Here is a 19,110-nt window from a genome sequence, read left to right as displayed (position 1 = left end):
TGTTTTTTCACACATCATGCATTTATAAGTGAAGTAGCTGACAATGCCAATTCTTTTTTCGGACTGAAGTTCAAAACGACCTGTTGTGCACTGTAGCACATGAGTAGCTAAAGATGTGAGTTGGTTTAACATGTGACTCATATTTACAAAACGACGTCCTTGAACGATTTTTTCTTTCATTGTCACAGTTTCAGCAGTTTCATTTGGAAGAATTTCAACATTCGATACTTCTTCACTTGGCAAGAATGAGCAATCCAATCCAGAAATATCCTCGCTGAAAAAAAAATCAGTTTAATCACACGTCTGTCATTTGAAACTTTTATTTATCACAGTGAACTGTTATGACAACATACAATTTAAAACGAATTTTACTTAGTCTGTGTCACTCCACGTTTTAACACTATGTTTATTTTAATACGCCTTGCGAGATACAGTTGTCACAACATCCGATTTCCATGTGCCTGCTTCTCTAAGTACAGTGAACTTTTTTGCTGCAGCTTAATTACTTATTTATTCGTTGAAAAAAAAATGCTAATAACCAAAAAACAACTCTTCTTATGCGTAACCGACTCGCAATTCATTGCTGTTTAAAAATTGGTTTTATTGTGTTGGCGAGGGTGGCGGACGACTGTGCTAGCTTGGTGTCATCAATGAGTGAACGGCTGTTGTTATTACATTCTTACCCAGCTTCCCACCAAAGCTTTGCATGATTTCAGATGGTTACTTTGAATATTTTAAGTGTAGTGGAATACCAGGTGATTTAGAGAGTTGGTGCTTTAGAATACTGATAATGAATTTTATAATGCTACTGTATGTGATCACTAGGAACACGATAAACTGTGAAAAAGTTGTGTAAATTTACACAATAGTCTGCGGCAGCAGAGATTCCACCGATGTTAGTGTCCTTTTGCACCTACAAAGTTCGTGAATTCTTTCACTCTATGCAGAAGTAAAAGTTCCATCAAAAGTGTTAAATTTCTATGAATGGGTAATTTTACCAGACTATTTTTATATTAACGAGTATATGTTGATACATATTTAATGCAGGGGTGAATTTCATTTTCGGCTAGTAGTTAACTTACATGAAGTGCATTTATACAGACAGTGTATGCTATTTTTTTAAACCGAGAATAAATCACTGTCAATGTATGACAGTCAACCATGATTATGAGGTTCTCTAACATTTTGTCACCGGATTATTTCATAGTTATACAACGCGATAGGAGGTTTGGAACCCACAACCACTCAATAAGTTACCTAAGAAGCATTCTGACAAATCGACCAATCTATTTACATATAAATTGAATTGCAAAATAGGGAATTAAAACATGTACAACAAAACACTTTTTTTCTTTATAAATAAGTCTATGCATGAACAAGTTTGAACGAAAGACATTTAGATTTTCTTGATACACAAGGAATTTTTGAGTAAAATTACACAACCTGCAGCATTTTTTTTTTGCATCCGCTTCAAATATTTTTTTTGCTTGTTAACTTCTAATTTATAATGCTGATAAACTAATTGTAAGATGACTTACACACTACACACTGACTTTATCTGAGGGAGTCTCAAAATCCTCAGTCAGAGTGGTACTCGAACCCATCATCTGTGCCTTACATAACACTAACAGCACGATCCTCGCATCATGCTTAGGTAACAAGCACTATACGAAATTATGTAATTAAATTACTTACTCGGTTATATTTTGGACGTTACCGCTGGTGGTGTCGTGATCGCCCTGGCATACAGGTGGTACGTAGGCAGACGTTTCCATCTGTGTAGCAGCAGCAGGAGCATAATCTGTTAAACTGGAAGATGTCCTGTGGAATTAATTAATAATATTAGCACTTTTGCACAGCTAAAAATGTGATTTTATAATACATACATGTTGTGCTGGCAGAATTTTAGTGAAGATGAACACACTCAAAAGTTTGCAATCTTACCTTTCCACAGAGTTGAAACCAGCATTAACAAATTCTTTGTATTTTTCCTTCAGTCTTCTTATGCACTTCGACCGTTTAGTTCTTTTACGGATCTTGCTGAATGGTGTCTTTTTCGGCATCGTGTTGGTATTTAACTTCTATCAAAAATGTAACAATTAAAAATAATTTCGCTACACGAATTTTTCTCCACGAAAACCTATTCCTGGCTTGAGCGACGATAGCCTCCATCCACTACAGAGCGTAGCCTTGTCTGACAGTGAGACGCGGTGTCATCGCCCGCCTCAGCCTGCCTCCCTCTACCCCCGTTATTCTGTCCCTTTTACACTCCATTCTTCTCCCTCCCCCCTCCCTCATTACAGCGGCTGCCGGCCGGATCTCCGCCTACGTGGTTCCAAGGAGCGCCACAAGTTTGCGCCACGCCGCAGGGACATTCTTCCCGGCAAATGAAGTTTTCACGCGCAGTGCTAGGAATATCACTCCAGCGTATGTGTTTTGAGTCAGGTCATCTCAAAACCAAAAGGATACGAGAATACATGCGTGACTCAATGGTGTGTCAGATAGTATCTTTTAAACTTCATTGCAATTCTTTCGTAAAATATATTTTAAAATAGACCGGCAAAGAGCCATGGAAATTTTCAAAACTCAAATGCAAATTTAACAATTAAAAAAAGAATATTCTGTATTTCTTGGTCCGACAAATTATTTGTACAATCATTACTTGAACTATACTTAAGATAATCATTCTTTAAGTTTTCTCTTTTTTTTGGTGGTTCGGCAAGAAAAAAAATACGTTTACAAGAACATAACTTAGTAAAAAAAATTATTAAAAAAATAGGTAATTTTCATTTTAACTTAAAAAGAAGATTAAAAAGTAAATATGTACTGTTCAATATGTTTTGTCGTAATATTTTCCATGCACCAATCGCCTTAAGTATTCAATATAAAACCCACAGCTAAGTTATTGCTATGTGTTTAGTGCCAATTCCAAAAATTAATTTAGGATTTGCACTTGCAATGCCCTACAGTAATGAAATGAACTAGGTGTTTTAAATAGTAGAACAAATGAATTTACTGGTTCAGACAAGCCTTCGGTTACTCGGCCTGAGGAATAGGAAACTGGAAATGAAGCACGTTCGTCTAGTGCAAACATTTCTAAAATCAAACGAACATGCCAGACATGTAGGTCTACAGGGGCTAACAGATTTCTACGATGGTGTAAAACTATTTCCGTATACTTGAGGCAGCAGCAAGGCTAGTGTGTTATTCCAGCTCTGTTTAGACAGCCCTTGGCTTAGTATTGATAACAAATGTTGCGGTAAGAATCAAATGTGTGTAAGTGACAGAATATAGTTTAATGTTTAGTTGAACGTTAATATGAAACTGTTTGTAGGCAAAGGGAAATTGTTTAGTCTGAAAGGGATAAATGTGTTGTCTAAGATTTCTGCTGCCATGTATCAAGTACAATTCGTAAACTACTTAATCAAATGTTTTTTTTTAAAAGAAAACAAACTTAAAAACCTCTAAACTATTCTTTATTTACGTACAGCCCGTTGTTTTCTGACTGCCTGAAAAGTAATCGTGGTGGGGGTTGGGAGGCATAGTACAGTGGACAGTCCAGTTGTGGTTGTCTGAGTAACCAGCAATGTCACGAGAACAGAGCGACTGAGATCCTCATGGAAATATCACACAAAACAACCTTTTCATTTAAAATCTGCAGGCTAGAAAAAACAGACCATTACATTAAGTAATGTGTGACGGATACAGAACACCAGCGCAAGGTGAATTTTTTGTGTGTGTGTGCTACAAGTTGAATAAAAAAAAAACAGTCTTTGCCAGTCTGTTCATTCTGAAATTAATTCTCCGAAATTCTGCACGAGACAGCTGCATAAGATGACCTGTCGTAAGACGAGAAGCAGATTCAAGATGTTAAAACTTGCAACGCCAGTAACTGTGGTACATGAAATATAGGTAAAATATTCTGTGGGAGCGAGTATTCTGACCATGATATCACCATGACATTGTGACTCCTCCAGATTATTCGTCGTAGTTAGTAATTACACTTTGTTTTAATGTGTGTTGTGAGCCGGTGGTTTGTAATGTGATGTTTTGTGTGTAGGTTATCTGACGTGGAGAAGCCGCAGGTGGTCCTTGAAAGGAAACCGTGCGCCACTGGCCTCAGGACCTGGTCACAGGAGCAGTAACCACAGCAGTGTGAAAGAGGCACCCGTGGATGAAGAAATAGACGAAAGTCAGTGTTTTGTCAGCAACCTGAATGATGATTGCCTCTCCCAGGTGTTTAAGTACCTCAGCAAGCTGGAGCGGATTAAAATTGAGAGAGGTAATTGGTCAAAAGTACTTTCCAATGTTGAAAAAGGGGGTTGAATAGGTTGCAATAAATGTGTTTCTAATTAATGTAATTTACTGATAGTTTTTTTTAAATAATAAAAAAAATTTAAAGGAAAAATTAAAATTTTTTTAGTGCATTTTGAGTTCAAGTTGATGTTAGAACGAGAAATTGCATGCACAAGTGTTAACAGTCCACATCAGTTATGAAGTACACCTGCCCCTTGAAGTAACACCTTAATTTGTTCCATAAAATCAGAGTGCTAATCAAATACATTTTTTTTCCCATAAGAGCATATGTTAATCTATTACAAGCCAGCTAGCTCAATTTGGTCTACATTAATTCCACATAAATAAAAACACTTTAATTATTTATTGGGTTCGAAAATACTGTTCAAAATTTGTAAAACTGATTCATAATTAAAATAAAGTCTCTCGAGAACATTTACTGATTTTTACTGGTTTTTATTATTTCTGACAGAAAATTTACACTAGCAAAATGACCGCCATCTTCCAACCACAACATACTTCCAGATTATACACAAAACATCACATGGCTTCAAGAAAACAATTCAAACTGCAAATGGTACTGAAATGTCCAATGTGCTATTAAATCCCGTGGTTGCATGCAAACCACCTGTACAAGCCAAGGACTTCTGTACTTGGAAGGACGGCGAAACGAATCACGTTTGCCTCGTTACGGGCTTAACACTGACTGCAGTCAAATAAATGTAAAATAACACTTCCGAAATGTTTACAAATCGGTGCCGACCAGGTCATAGCCATGAAAATTGCTTCTCAACTACATAATTATATTATTTTATAGCCATCGCCCGATCGTGACCTTTCAGTACCGCGACTACACAATGACTACTGGTTGACCTGACAGGAGGGAGGTGGTCACAGATCCCCCACAACCAATCACATACAAGCTTAAGAGACACTTACAAACATCAGTCAATCAAAGCACAAGTTACAAGAAATGAAAAATTCTGCATACTATGTGGCTTTCCCTTCTCAGTCTCTTTCCAATTCTGATCATACATTTATTTGTCATTGAGTTCTTCAAGCTTTAAGACAAAGGAGAATAGCAAATTAAGTAAAGAAAATATATGACTACACCTGAATACTTAACCAATCAGCAAAATAGGTAATAATAACTTTTAGTGACTTTAAAAGTTTAAAATAAATTAATAAATTAACAGACATTTAAAAACATGAATTAATGAGAAATATGGGCAAAACAACACTTAGCTAACTCTGAAACTCTGAAACATATAATCAGCCGTTATTTTAATTGTACTGAATGATGATCAAAAAATATTAAAATTATTTATGCCAATGTTTTATATGTTGAGAGGGTAAGGGCCTGCAATGCTACAAACCAAATAGTAATTGGTTTCCCAACCACTGAGGTGTGTTTGTGGACAACCATTTCAATCAAGACAATTCTCCCGTTAAAATGAGTTCACAGTAGTAATTGTATGTCCGAATAGATTTAAAATACATTCATATAAATGTTTGTTATAAATTATACATATCCTAATAAAGTTGACTGGTCAAAATTTTTTTACATTATTATGTCTTGGGCATAACATTTTCTAATGAAGTAATTTCGTAGTGGCACATTAATTAAGTTATTAATATAGAAGCTCTGTTTCAATATTTGATCAGATATAATCAAGCCTAAATCTAACATTTCTAATTGTAAAGAATGATTATTTAACCTTTTAATAATTCCCGTCTGTTGTGTTTGCCAGTTTGCTCTGAAAGCTTTACTAGAGGTACTGCTGACTTGCCAGATGGCACAATATAGTGGGGGTGGGTGCGTGGGTGTGGGTGCGTGGGGGTGGGTGCGTGCGTGCGTGTGTGGAGAGAGCGCGCGCGAGAGCTATTATAAATTAATGTCAAAGGAAAGTAAAATAATTTGTAGAGTTTAGTTGGATTTTTGTCAGTTTCACTACAGTTAATGTGAGAGCTTACTGAATAAATATTGGTAAAAATCTCATTATAAATTACACCAAAGGATTTTTCACTTAATGCATATATTTTCAGTGTATTTATTACTAGAATTGTTAAGTACCAGAGATGTTGGTTTTTTTTCAGGTAAATTGTAATAAGATTTCAGTGTAGAAGTTTAAGTTACTTCTCAGACGTTTTTGGCAGTAGACTTGAAAGTAGATGATCCTGACAATCACTAAAATTAAGAGTGTTTTAGAGTCCAATATAGAGTGAAGAATCTATGGTCTTTTTCATACATACACTAGAATACTATTGTAGATATGATGGATTTTTGTACGCTCAAGTAAAAACTAATATTCTTTGATGTATCAATTTTTGCAGCAAATTTTATGATGAAAATACCCAAATATGTGTATATTTGGAAATAGAACATAGTTGATTAGATCATGAGTTTGCTGAACAGAACGTGCCATGTAATTAATTTGTGGTCACAGAATTAAATGTTGTTCAGTAGGTATTGCATGAAACTTCACTCAGCTGAGGCATTATTTTGCAGTTTCAGACTCTAACCAATTTAACTTTGAACTTTGTTTAACACACTTAACTGAACCAGTCTGGAAACAAGTTATGAAAATTTCTTGCTATTGCTTGGAATTGAAACAAGCTAGTGCATCTGGCACAACACCTAAAAAAAATTGCTTGTTCACTGCTGAACATAGGTTCAGTTTTAAAACCAGTTTTCATCATCTTTTGACACTTAAGTGTATGGAGTTACTTTGTACCTCTTTACGTAGTAGGTAATCTTAATGTGTTTTTTTTTTTCAGTGTGCAAACGTTGGCATCACGTCAGTAAAATGCTGTGGAGCGACACCAAAGTGCTTAAAATTTCTGATCTCTTTGATCTAAGAAAGAACACATTCCCTGATATGGTGAGCATGAATTGTTTGCTAACGAGATGTGGGAGGTACCTGACAAGCCTGGATATGTCTGCAGTTTCCCATAGGCTCTATGCTGGTGTAATTAACTTAATTGGTGAGTCCCAAAATTACTGCATTACTTTATGTAATTATGTGGTTATACACATTGTGTAATACTGCACCAATTGAGCCACTTGCTTTCAAATGTTTCCTGGGTGGGTTCAATCTGTTGCCCTTCCCGCCAGGTCCAGGGTATGTATGCCTCCGTAATATTCTTAAAATGTCCTTAATTTTCTTTAATTGAATATAAGTGCCCTTGAAAGTCCTTGAATTTCACCAAGAATCCCTAAAAACTCCTTAATAAAGACTAATGGAATGCAAGTCGTGGATAAATGCTATTAATGTTATTTTGTTTCCGAGTTGGCAGAAAACAATGCTTTGCGCATGCGCAGTACAATGTGCAAATTTCGAGACACTGGATGAAATTTTATATAAATAAAAAAAATATTCATTTATTGAATTTTGTATCTCACCTTTCAACTGAAAATGTGTTTTAACATCTTTCTTTGAACTTTTAAAGTAAATGTAATAAAATTATATTAGTGCAAATTTCCAGTAGATACTATGCTTGGGTTAGATATGCATTCCAGAGATTATTATGGGCAATAGGGGCATATCTGTAAGAAATAACTAATCATGGAAATTATTATTTTTTCCATTAACTATTTAACATTGTTATGTTCTTGATGGATGTTGTGATATTACTATTTTTTTTTAACCTCATGATAGTGGTGAAGGTGATGAAGTAACGGGCTCTGTAAGTAGTCCTTAATTTTTCATAAGAGGGTACGAACTATTAGATTGCATTACTGTGCTGCCGGTGTTTTTAGGTTGCTCGGAGTTTATCATTACTGTCTAGCAGATTACATTTCACATTTGATATTCTATAAAAGGTGTTCACATTCTGGAAAAGTTAGGGAAGTTATAAAATTGGTCAGGTACTCAGGGAGTTTACTTTAAAACCTGGAAATTTCGTGGAAATTCCTAAGTGATACAGTAATTTGAGAGGGAAATGATGTAATGCTCCGGTAAGCCATCGAATTTGAACACTTTTTTTTCTTAACGGTGTATTATTGCATGGTTGTACACTTTAAAAGGCAGTGTGCAAGGTTATTTTTGAACTAGTACAGCATTAGGGATTGCGGATGCCGAATTATCTTTGTAGCTTTCAGAAAATTGAAAAACAAGTAAATTATTAAAAAAAAATTAGTTGTCTGTAAAGTCGGTTTATGGACGATAGTTTAACGTGACGTCGTAACAAAACATTGATGAAATGATTGCATACTTTTATGAATAAAATTGAATCATTTTTATTGAACTATCACTATTTTGTATGGATACAAAGAAGTGAAATGAAATCTACAATTTAATTGATAAATTTACTTTTATTTGCACTCATTAATTCAAATATGTTTATTACTTTAACGAAGAGATTATTTGAACTATAACTTTTATACATGTTTGCTATTTAACTTCTTCCAATCTGTGTTATTCTGTTAAGGATAGGACGATGATAGGAAAAGTAGGAAAGGAATGGGAGTGTTCCAAGTTTAATGTGCCTCGAAAAAGTCAAATTGATGGTTGTTCCAATCGAGTGGAAGAGAGATAGATGCCTGACAAGCGTAGAATGAGCGTAACGGGACAATGTGCATAACAGGACACTTTTTCATGCGTTTAGCCGGCGTTCATAGATTTATTAAACATTGTCACGTCAAAAAAATTCATAAGGAAAATTTGTGATTTTAGTCATGGAAAAGGCAGGGCAATTTTTGTACAGATTTGTGTGGACACTGTGTGTAATGACTTTAGATGATCTGGCAAAATCACTGATTCAGCTTGCTGTAGCTCCAAATGTTCAAGAGTTAAAAACCTTTCAGAGAATTTTCTATGTTCTGTCATTTTGTAAGTATTTATTACTATGGTTCCAAAGACACATGATGAATATTCAGTGTAAGGATAAGCCATTTTAATTATGTTTGTCTAGCTTTTTACAGTTCCTAAAAAAAATACACTCTTAACCTTCTTTTTGTTTTGTTTGTGATTCAATAAGGAAATTGTTAAAATTTGTTTGGCATAAAAGTAAACATGGAATTATGTATATACAGCTTTAGATCGTAATTTTTTTTTTTAATAAAATGTTATTGTAGTTTACCTGAAGCCTAAGACTAACAGGAGTGCTTCTATGTCTTTCTTAGTTCACTTAAATATTTGCCTGGTAATTGCCAGTAGCCCTTGGGTTCCTTAGGGTTACTCCCATTACTTTCCCCCTTCTCCCCTTAAGTACAATACATTCATTTGCTGTTCATTCTCACAGTTTCACCCCTTATTTGTCTCTAACGACCTCGATATCGACAAGTCGTTAACCCCTAATTCATTCAGTCTTTGAGCCGATTTGTCACCAACCCTCTTGCCGAGATGGTTAGTCTGTGCTGGCTGCAACTGGTTCACTTTCAGTTCTGCTCGCCACCGGCAGCAGAAGGGTTGGAGTACCGGCAGCAGTTGGTCTTGCGTGCCGTGTCTAAGTTGTACGTTCGGATGAGAGTGGCATGGGCGATACGGGCAGTCTGTAGGGCCGTGGCCTTTGCCCCCCTGCGGCCTTGCGGCAGAGGCATGGGGCCTGGTTGTCCTTGTGTCCAGAGAGGTGTTGTGCGTGGCAGGCAGGAGGCTTGTAGGAGGACATTATTCCCAGTGTCGCTAGTCGCAGTGTGCTGGCAGCCCCTGGGATTCCTTCCACTTCGGTTTGTTTTGAAGTAACAACCAGTATCTGTCCCCCCGGTCATGCCAGATTATATGGTGTGGCAGGCGGTGAGGCATGGAGCCAGTGAGTTGTTGTGATGGGCACATGGTTCGGTGTTGCTAACTGATGAACTCTGAATGGCGCTCTCTTCTTTTTACACCACCCTGGCCCGAGGAGCGAGCACAAGGGTGAGAGGGAATCGCTTGGCGCATCACCTCTCTTTGGCCTGGGACGGGTGGCGAGCAGCTGCTGATCTGCAATTTATTTGTGCTGGGAATTGACTGTACTCTCGTGAGAAGTTTTAACATGTATCATTAGTAGGGGCATGCAGATTTCGCGAAAAGATCTGAACACTTATTAGACTGCAACAAGGTATACCCGCGCCTGTGGTTTCTTCCTTGTGATTGGCGGCCGTCTGTGAGAGAAGTCGTTGCCTTTTTTGACCGAGCCACTCAGGACGCGTTTACTTCCGCACTGAATCTCTGTGATTGTTGTTGTTACAATCAATATGTACCTGGAAGAAACTCACCCAATCACGAAACACAGACGATGCTACAGTGTTTTGACTTTCCCGAAATCTTTTTGCGAAATCAGCATGCCCCTAATCATTAGTATTAAATAAATTTTGATGTAAAGACTTAATTTTAAATTTCAATGTATTTACAAGATGGGTTGTTGCAGCCAAAAACTGTGTGCAGCTGCTGCACCTCAACATAAACGGCATCCCGGTGAACAGGCCAGCGCTGCTGCAGTTGGGTAAACTGAGGGGCGCGAAGCTGCTGTCGTTGCACATGGAGAGCTGCCGTGGCTTCTACGACAGCGACATGGCCGAGCTGTTCAGGGCCTGCACCAGCCTCGAGGTGATCAACATGTCTCGCACCAAGCAAGTCACTGGCAAGTGCTTGTACTCCCTTCCCGTCAACTCGTTGACGACGCTGATGGTCAACGACTGCAGTAACATTCGTCCTGCCTTGCTCATAAAAAGCCTCAAGAGGTTAGTTTATTACATTTTTAATGGTTTACCATTTTACTGTAACCATTTGACAAGTCACACATCTGTACTTTTAAAATGGTTATACAGTAGAACCCCGTTACAACGTTTTTCAAGGGGGCAGAAGGTAAAGTTCATCATAAGCAGGAAATATCAATTTAGCACATGTTTGTTAAAACCACAGTTGGATTCATTCAATGTTAAGTAAATTAAAGCAGTCTATAGCTGATACCATACAGTCATGGATAAAAAGGTCTATGGAGAAACATCACAAGAAAATGTATATGTATAAATATTTTGGGATTTTAACATTGTGTATTGATTTTTTGATTATTGAATATTTTAGTTGCAGATTTTGTTTAACTGACTCTCATCAATATATGTAGTAGTATTGTTTAATGTATACGTTTAAAGTTCTTGCCACAAATTGTTGAAGCAGTTGCAGTTGTCATGTACTTATTATATGTGTTTTAATTTTTAGTGACGATAAAGACGAAATCCACTATTTAATGACAAAATTTGCTTTTTTATAACACCATAAAATCGTGGCTCTAGATGTAGCACATCCATAATATATTCTCTCTTAAAAATCTTCAAGCACACTGGTATCTGTTTCTGGAAATATTCTGTGTTTCTGACCACAGAAACACTTAATGAGCTAAGTAGGACTGTTTATTTGCACTAGTCTCTCACCGCCTACTGCCCTGTTTCGAATGTTCGGCAAACACTATTACCTTTAACTTGCACCATTTATCTCTGTTCTTCCTGTGGCGGGATTTCACTGGTAGACAACTTGCAAACTGACGGCCAGCCAATACAAGTAAGTAACTAACCATGGATTGTTCTGAGGCTGTGGTTGCTGAATTCTGAAGCTCCTGATTGGCCGGTGGTTGTCTGTGCAGCTGGGAAGGGATGAAGGAAGTTAACTTGATGTAGGCTTTTGGACATACATACGCCATTGCTTAGCCTAAGCAATGGCGTATGTCCAAAAGCCTACATCAAGTCATGCACTCCCATTGCACAAATCTTTCAAAGATAATATGAAGGAAGTTAGTTGCGCACACACAATTGTCTTTTATTGAGTATGGTCTGTTTGAAAAACATACGACAGTTACCCGTGTGTGTAAGTACGGTGTGATTTGTACTGGTTTTTCTTTGTAAAAATCTAAAAATAATTATCCACGATTAAGCAACTACTTTGCTATAAAAAATGATTACTGTGTTTTGCAATATTGTTACTTATGTTACAACTTTCAGTACATTTGGATGGTCCAAGTATTTTTCAAACAGAAGTCGTCACATGGATTAAGCGGAGATTCCTTTTTTTTTTTTTTTGTTGTATACAGGCAGGCAGAATGTACTGATACTCTTTTTTCAAGGAATTACACAAAAGGCTGAAAACTTAGTTTAGTTTAAGTCTTGGCTTTCCACTGCTGTAGTTTTTTTTAAAAAAAAAACCAACAATCCATATTTTCAAGAGAAATTCGGCCTTAAAACTTGTCTTAAAAATGGTTAATTTTGCACAGTATTCCATTGTTGTTATCCGTTGCCATTGATCACTGTAAATGAACCTGCGTGTTTATAAAAATATATTTGTTAATAATGCTTGGATCCCGAACCATTCTAGGTTCCACAAACTTAAAAAACTCATGATGAACTGCTGCATCAGCCTGACAAACTACGACATAGCGCAGATTGTGGAAGCCGTGCCTCAGCTGACGCAGCTGTCGATGACACGGTTCTTCCCGTTCATCCACAAGTCGGCCGTGAGTTCCCTGCACCTGCTCACCAACTTGGTGTCGCTGGACGTCCAGTTGAACCCCATCTTCGATGACACGGTCATGGACAACATCGGCAAGTCGTGCACCAGTATTCGTTACCTGAACATCACGGGTATGTAGCTGCGTGGCTCAAAAAGAGTGAAAAGTTCTGTAGTTGCATGCTTAAATAATTGAAACATTTTGAAAAAAAAAATTCTTTGTTTAAACAATCTGTCAAAAGGGTATAAAAAAATAACCTTAACATTAAAATTTCACTTATCAAATTTTTCTAATGCTTTTAAAGTGTAATTGCTTCATTTTTGTTTCTAATAAAAAAATATATAAAAAACATTACATTTTATTTTTTTGCTGTTGTACTAATTAAAAGATAGCAAGATAATTAATTATATTTGTTATTTGTATCAGTAATCCTATATCCCAATGACTCATGTTTGTAACAGTAAAATTTCAATATCATGAGTATAAAAAATTTGCATTATCAACAATAGAAAATAGTATTACAGTTCTCAAATAGAAATGATGTATTGCAAAGCCAAGTGTATAACTAAACTTTCTATATAAAAAAAAAATTGATATCATGATCTTAATGTGTGTACCTGGTTCTGTTTTGTGATCGGTCAGTTGATACACTGGGTTGCCTCCCCTTTGTTTTCACCTTTTTAAGAGAAGACAGCTTTGTTGTTCAACTAGTTGTCTCTCGATTTTCGCCGCGTGGGGCAGCATCGTCAGCAGCTCACGAAAATATTATGTGAAGAGTGAGGGGATAATTTCATGCCTGCTGGTCGGGGCCAGGCCAAGTTTTAACTTTTTTTTGTTATCTTTGTTTAGACTTTCAAATAGAAATTTGACCCCAGGCATCTGCATCAGTCCAGGTTGACAGTCGTCACCCTCCAGGGATATATCCGTACCTTATTTAAAAGCTTAAGTAAGGGACTAATATATATTTTTTTTAATCGAGCAACGAGCTACAGTGAATCTGTGCCGAAATACACTTGGATGTAAGTTGTGATCTACATGTTTAAAAAAAAATCATAATAAAACAATAGACTGCAAAGAAATTATTTTATTTAAATTTTCTAGCAGAAAAAAAAAACCACTACGTAGGTATATTGAAAGAATAATTCATCCTCAATGTTGGAAAAAAACGGACTTAAAAATACATCTTCAAAACCACTAAATATGAACATTGAGTGTCTTGTTACTATTCCGGGTTACTAAGTTGGGCCAACCTGGAAAGTAACAAGATTTCTTGGGGGTTAAATTTCACATTTCACCCTACGTATTTTTCGAAACTAAATACCGCCGCTTAAGAAACAACATTGCCGAAGTGACATTTATTTTGAAAATTAGTTTTTTTTGTTTCTCCATGGAAACACAAGCATTTAGCGTCTTTTAGCAACGTGGTTCTGCAAATATCCAGCAGAATGCGCTGCTGTGGTCTTTTTTTTCTAACACCGGCCGTCATTCAGTTCCAGCATGGCGCATAAAGTTACTAAGCTGTCCTGAAAAAAATTTTGTCATTTTGTCACGTGGGCGGCGTTGTTTCTTAAGGCGACGATATATTGGCGTTCAGCAAAATCGCTGATCTGGAACGGCAGTGGTGTCGGAAAGTGTAATATTGAAATTTTTTCCAGTGTCTACTGCGGACAGGGACAAGGAGTCCCCCACGGGATCACGTTTACTACGTTTTCCCTTTTCACAGTTAGGATTTCTCCAGCGCAAGCGACCCCCTCGGAGAAGGGCTTGACGCCCGCAACTGCGTGGTCGTTTGACGTACGTGCGCGTTGCAGGCTGCGGCATCAACACGGCGCTGAACGGCAGCCCCCCGCTGACGGACGCGGGGATCCGCTCCGTGCTGCGGCTGCCGGAGCTGGAGTCTCTGGTGATGAGCTACCTGGGCCACGTGACGGACGAGGCGCTGGAGGCCGCTGCCAACCACGCCAGGCTGAAGCACCTCGAGTGCCGCGGGTGCCCGTCCTTCACCGACCGCGGCTGCTCCAGGTGCCGTCCGCAGTCCGCAATTTTCTAAAGTCCTGACAAATTATTAGGGACCGGAAAAATTCGCGGATTCAATGACCTCTAGGGTAGCCTCCATTATCCTCTGCGTTTCTCAAGCAAAAACACGCGTGTTCATTGGGTGCTAACTTGTGAGGCGTCTCCACTGGGTAGCTTGTGATTCGATGCTTCTTTGACCGATAGTCTCTCATTGGCCCAGAGAGATCCAGTTAAACTGCGAGCCAATAGCAGAACCAGCAGAATTGTACACATGTTTGAATTTCAGCCTACCACGAAATGAATCCGCAAATTTTCCTGGTCTCTACAAATTATTACCAAAACTATAATTTAATATTATTTTTAAGAGAATGAAACATATTTGGGAAAAAAAAAAAATTGAACACAATCCAGTAGCACTAAAAAAAAAACCCCTCAATTTGAACATATTTCATAGTGCATGTTCATGTGTGGACTGGGGTATATTAATTTTTGTTACATTTTCCAGCTTTAATTTTTTGTTTTTGAGGGGGAGGAGGCCATTTTATTTTGTTTATTTTTTTTTTTGGGGGGGGGGGGGGGGGGGGAAGGCTACCCCTTCAACTTTCCCACAATAATTTTGAGTGCAGGCAGCTCAAGCTTGTTACCACATTGATTATACATAGCAGCATGTGTTTCAAAACACATTAAAATGCTTGCTTAAGCCAATAAATTTATTGGTGATGTGATATGAAACTCGTGGTATTGATTTTCCTGTTTATTAAACATTTTTTCTGGCATATAGCTACCTGACATTTTTTCTGGCATATAGCCAACTGACATTTTTTTCTGTGTATTAACAAAAAATATTTTCGTTAATTTTTTATTTAAAAATTAAAATAGTATTATTCCCAAAAATGGACATACAGTGGTGTCCCACTATTATGAACAAATTTATATATGTTTTTAAAAATACTTATTATTTGTATTTTAAAAATTAATTTTTTATATCTTGATCTCAATCATCAACATGCTTTTAAAAGTGTTACAGGTTGTGTTACGTGATAATGCTTGTATTACACGCTGATGCATTACGGAATTATTCTGCTTATCAAAAAATATGATAATCCGAATGGGTCTCAGCCCTAATTAGTAGAGACCTGCGAGTACTCGAATTTCGAGTTCGAGTCGAGTTTTAACGTAATAACCGACACTATTGTTTACTAAATGCGTGTCTGCAATGATTTGCTAACCACTTGACTTCACTAGGGCTTTCTGGAAGGCATGAGGTAAACTATCCGTGATAGCTTCTGGTTTTTCTCACCAGAGATGCTGCTGACATGTGGGATGACGTAATTTATACATTGACTGAACACTGTGGCATCGGAGATATTCCTGCATAATATAAACCACTGAACCATATTAAATGTGCTAAAGTAAATACACAACGAAGGAAGAAAATGACTACACAGGAAAGAGCAAAATACTTTTAGTTGATGGCAGGGCCGGTGCAAGGTGAATTGGCGCCCTAGGCGAAATACCTTAATGCCCCCCCCCCCCCCCCCCATCCCCCCCCCCCCCCCCAAATCCCCCCCGCCGGACACCCCAAAAAAAATTTTCCTTGCCTCAAACTACATCACGTAAGCCTAAGATTTTGTCAACAATCAAATGTAAGCAGGCTTGTTTTTTTTTTTTTTACTTTTTTACTTATTACAAATCATAAACAGGTCACCGTGGACTTTAAGTAATTACTTATATCAATATAAACATTCCAAACTTTTACAAAAATCCACTTTCATCTAGTTTCAATAATCGTTAAACATATTATATCAGCTGTTATGTGTCGTGCTGCGCCGTCCCCAGCTACTTGGCGCCCTAGGCGGTTGCCTAGTTCGCCTATATGGACGCGCCGGCCCTGGTTGATTGGTCACAAATCACAATATTAATTCATTGCATTGTATTTAATGCTGCACAAATGTCGTTGCCATTGTGCTCACAAAGTAATAATAATTGATGTAAATAAGAAAGTGCTAGTTTGAATCTGTGACTGCGCTACATCAAATCATGTTGTAGTTTCATGTTGTTATTTCAGAACAGAGCGAATCGAACGTCGTTACTTTGAGGGTTAGGTGTCAGTAAGTTGTTTGTGTGTGTATGCATACAATGTGCTATTTGGTGTTGAACTGTTGACTATATCAAAAGTGTAGATGAGCCATAATCAAATAATGAAACAAACTACCTACCCAGGGTGTCCACAAGGAAAAAAATATTTCGTACCAACTTAGGCGAGCAAAAAGTACTAGATTTGAAAAAAAAAAAAAGTACTAAATTATAATTTGTTATTGTTTTAACAATTTAGGAAGTTATTGACATTGCAATGCTCTAACTTAAATATATCACACCAAACACACACATACATTCCATATTTTTTTAAAAATAGTTACACTTAATAATAAAACATATTGGAGTTACTGTAATAATATTATATTAAAGAAAAAACTACTAGATCTGTACTTGAGCACTAAAAAACTTATAAAAGTACTAATTGTGGAAACCCTGCTACTACCCCTCCACGGAGGCTTGAAGGAGGGGTGCCGGAGCCCAAGCAGGCCTCATCCCTCCCCGCGGACCTGTCGTCGTGTGGAGCGTGGGTACACTGGCGTGTGGTTGGCTCACGGGGCTCGTGTTGCAGGCTGGTTTCCGGCTGCGCACAGCTGGAGCACTTCGACTTCAGCGGCTGCCACTTCGTGACCAACGCCACCGTCGAGTCCGCGGTCGAATCCACCAAGCAGAGGACGAACAACGTTGCTTTGTCGCTCGTGGTCGGTGGTACGTGGTGCCTGCCTTATTTCATTTTTATTGATAGTTTTTACAGGGTGGAGTGGGCCAAGTATGATCTCCACAGCTGGTCCCTTCGCCCTGTAACCGTGATGGTGAGAGGGGTTATAGTTTATAGTGAAGTCTAAAGGACGAGTTTATCAGGAAGGAAAATGAAAATGGTACTACTAGCACTTAATACTTTTGTTTTTGCAGTATGCTGAGACCTTTATTTTGCTATGTTGAATTTATAGGGGACACCCACCAATTGCTTGCTGTAAAGTTGAGTTACATAAAGATAGCAAGAACCTTTTCCTACTTTTATCATTATCTTTCCTGAGCAGGTCGAAATACCACTCGGATTGAAAGGATGACACAATTTAAAAACAAATTATAATAAAAGAAAAGAAATCAGTGTACATACTGCCTTTTCTACTTCTAATGAGACACCAGATTGGTCAAAAAATTATTCTTTTTTGTGCTGTCTTTTTTTAATGTCTGTACTATCGTCATGCATAGTTTAAGTAACTGATTATGTGGTATGTATTTTTGAGCCAGTTGCAAATTGTATCTAATCCGGTAGAAGCATTCATGCAGGACTGTCTATAGTTTTTTCCGCACATTGATTATTGTTGCAAATGTTGCTAACTGAATTCATGAGCAGGTTTCTTAATGGTGGTGTAAGTTCCAAAGGGTACACCCAGATTCTCAGTTAATGTGTGCACGTCACACACCTGCCAAGCAATAGTGCGACTTTTGGTCTAAGTTTAGTTTGTTTGAATTTTGACGTCACGTGGCCATGCACAGACACTTAATGGGCCCGCCTAGTCAGGGGTGAACTTGTGTTAGTAAAGGTCTTGGTGTTTCTAGCGCGGTATCGCCTCTAAGCGCAAGACTTTGAAATCGTTGTGCATAGAACAACTATGAGATTTGAGCAGTAACTGAACTGAAGATGGTGTAATGCGCAAGTCCCCTGAATGCTTTCAAGAATCTGTACTGAATGTTTCATTCCTAAAAATTATCCTGAAAACACTCATTTAAGGCATTTTCACACTTATAAAAAACAGTTTAAAAATGAATTGCAATAATGGAGGATGGGTGAAGAAAAATGTCAGGTTTCCTAGGAACCTCACATCATCACTCACAGGTCTTCGTCTTAAGCTATAAGTTTGACTTTTCTTTACACGTCTCTCACTTCATCAAGCTACTGAAGTATCTGTGTGGTCCACAGGTACCTGCGTCACTGCGAATGAAAGCTTTGAAAACGTGCCATTGCTAAAAATATCTTACATTGACTTGTGCGTTCCTCACCTGCGACCAGACTACGTTGATGACCATTTTTTCCACGACGAGGATTATCTGCCGCTTGGTTTCGATGGAATAGATGATGTTGCAGTGTTGGGTAAGTACCACTACAGTAGACACCTGATTATCCGGGTTTGCGGATTGACCGTGCCATATTTCACTTTTATAAACCATAAAAACAAAAGTAGTTTTTTTTTTTTTTCATTTTTGACAACGCTCAAATGTTCAGCAGACGTTTATATTCTACCATCCTGCATGTCAACAGTAGCTTTAGAGAGAAAA

At 37.7% G+C, this 19,110-nt stretch overlaps 2 protein-coding genes across 6 annotated transcripts in view; one reads left to right on the top strand and one right to left on the bottom strand.

Moving 5' to 3' along the window:
* Positions 1-19,110, top strand: part of LOC134532817 (putative RNA-binding protein EEED8.10) — a 37,816-nt gene that overhangs the window by 15,574 nt on the left and 3,132 nt on the right. For all 5 annotated transcript variants that reach the window (XR_010075187.1, XR_010075190.1, XM_063369709.1 and 2 more), the window contains exons 6-12: positions 4,061-4,282; positions 7,075-7,281; positions 10,645-10,957; positions 12,582-12,847; positions 14,526-14,736; positions 17,399-17,535; positions 18,755-18,925. Coding sequence is in view for 3 of the 5 variants with exons in the window: in XM_063369709.1 (XP_063225779.1) it covers positions 4,061-4,282; positions 7,075-7,281; positions 10,645-10,957; positions 12,582-12,847; positions 14,526-14,736; positions 17,399-17,535; positions 18,755-18,925 (1,527 nt within the window). In the remaining 2 variants the exon portion in view is untranslated. The remainder of the gene's footprint in view (positions 1-4,060; positions 4,283-7,074; positions 7,282-10,644; positions 10,958-12,581; positions 12,848-14,525; positions 14,737-17,398; positions 17,536-18,754; positions 18,926-19,110) is intronic.
* On the bottom strand, positions 15-2,134 carry LOC134528591 (uncharacterized). The gene is made up of 4 exons (XM_063362343.1): positions 1,945-2,134; positions 1,696-1,821; positions 81-274; positions 15-37 (listed from the first exon to the last, which is right to left on the bottom strand). The coding sequence occupies exons 1-4, from the start codon at positions 2,061-2,063 to the stop codon at positions 15-17; spliced, it is 462 nt and encodes a 153-aa protein (XP_063218413.1). The 5' UTR covers positions 2,064-2,134.

This window comes from Bacillus rossius, chromosome 1 (assembly GCF_032445375.1).
Source record: "Bacillus rossius redtenbacheri isolate Brsri chromosome 1, Brsri_v3, whole genome shotgun sequence".
Lineage (NCBI taxonomy): Eukaryota > Metazoa > Arthropoda > Insecta > Phasmatodea > Bacillidae > Bacillus > Bacillus rossius.
Note: the sequence above shows the minus strand (reverse complement) of the source record. Positions and strands in the feature narration are given on the sequence as shown.

Bases quoted from the DNA above. Each gene is read 5' to 3' on its own strand.
- LOC134528591 (XM_063362343.1), bottom strand. From the start codon at position 2,063: ATGCCGAAAAAGACACCATTCAGCAAGATCCGTAAAAGAACTAAACGG. The intron at 275-1,695 runs GTAAGTAATTTA...TTTTTTTTTCAG, and splicing joins AACGTCCAAAATATAACCGA to CGAGGATATTTCTGGATTGG. The intron at 38-80 runs GTCGTTTTGAAC...TGGCATTGTCAG, and splicing joins TGTGCTACAGTGCACAACAG to CTACTTCACTTATAAATGCA.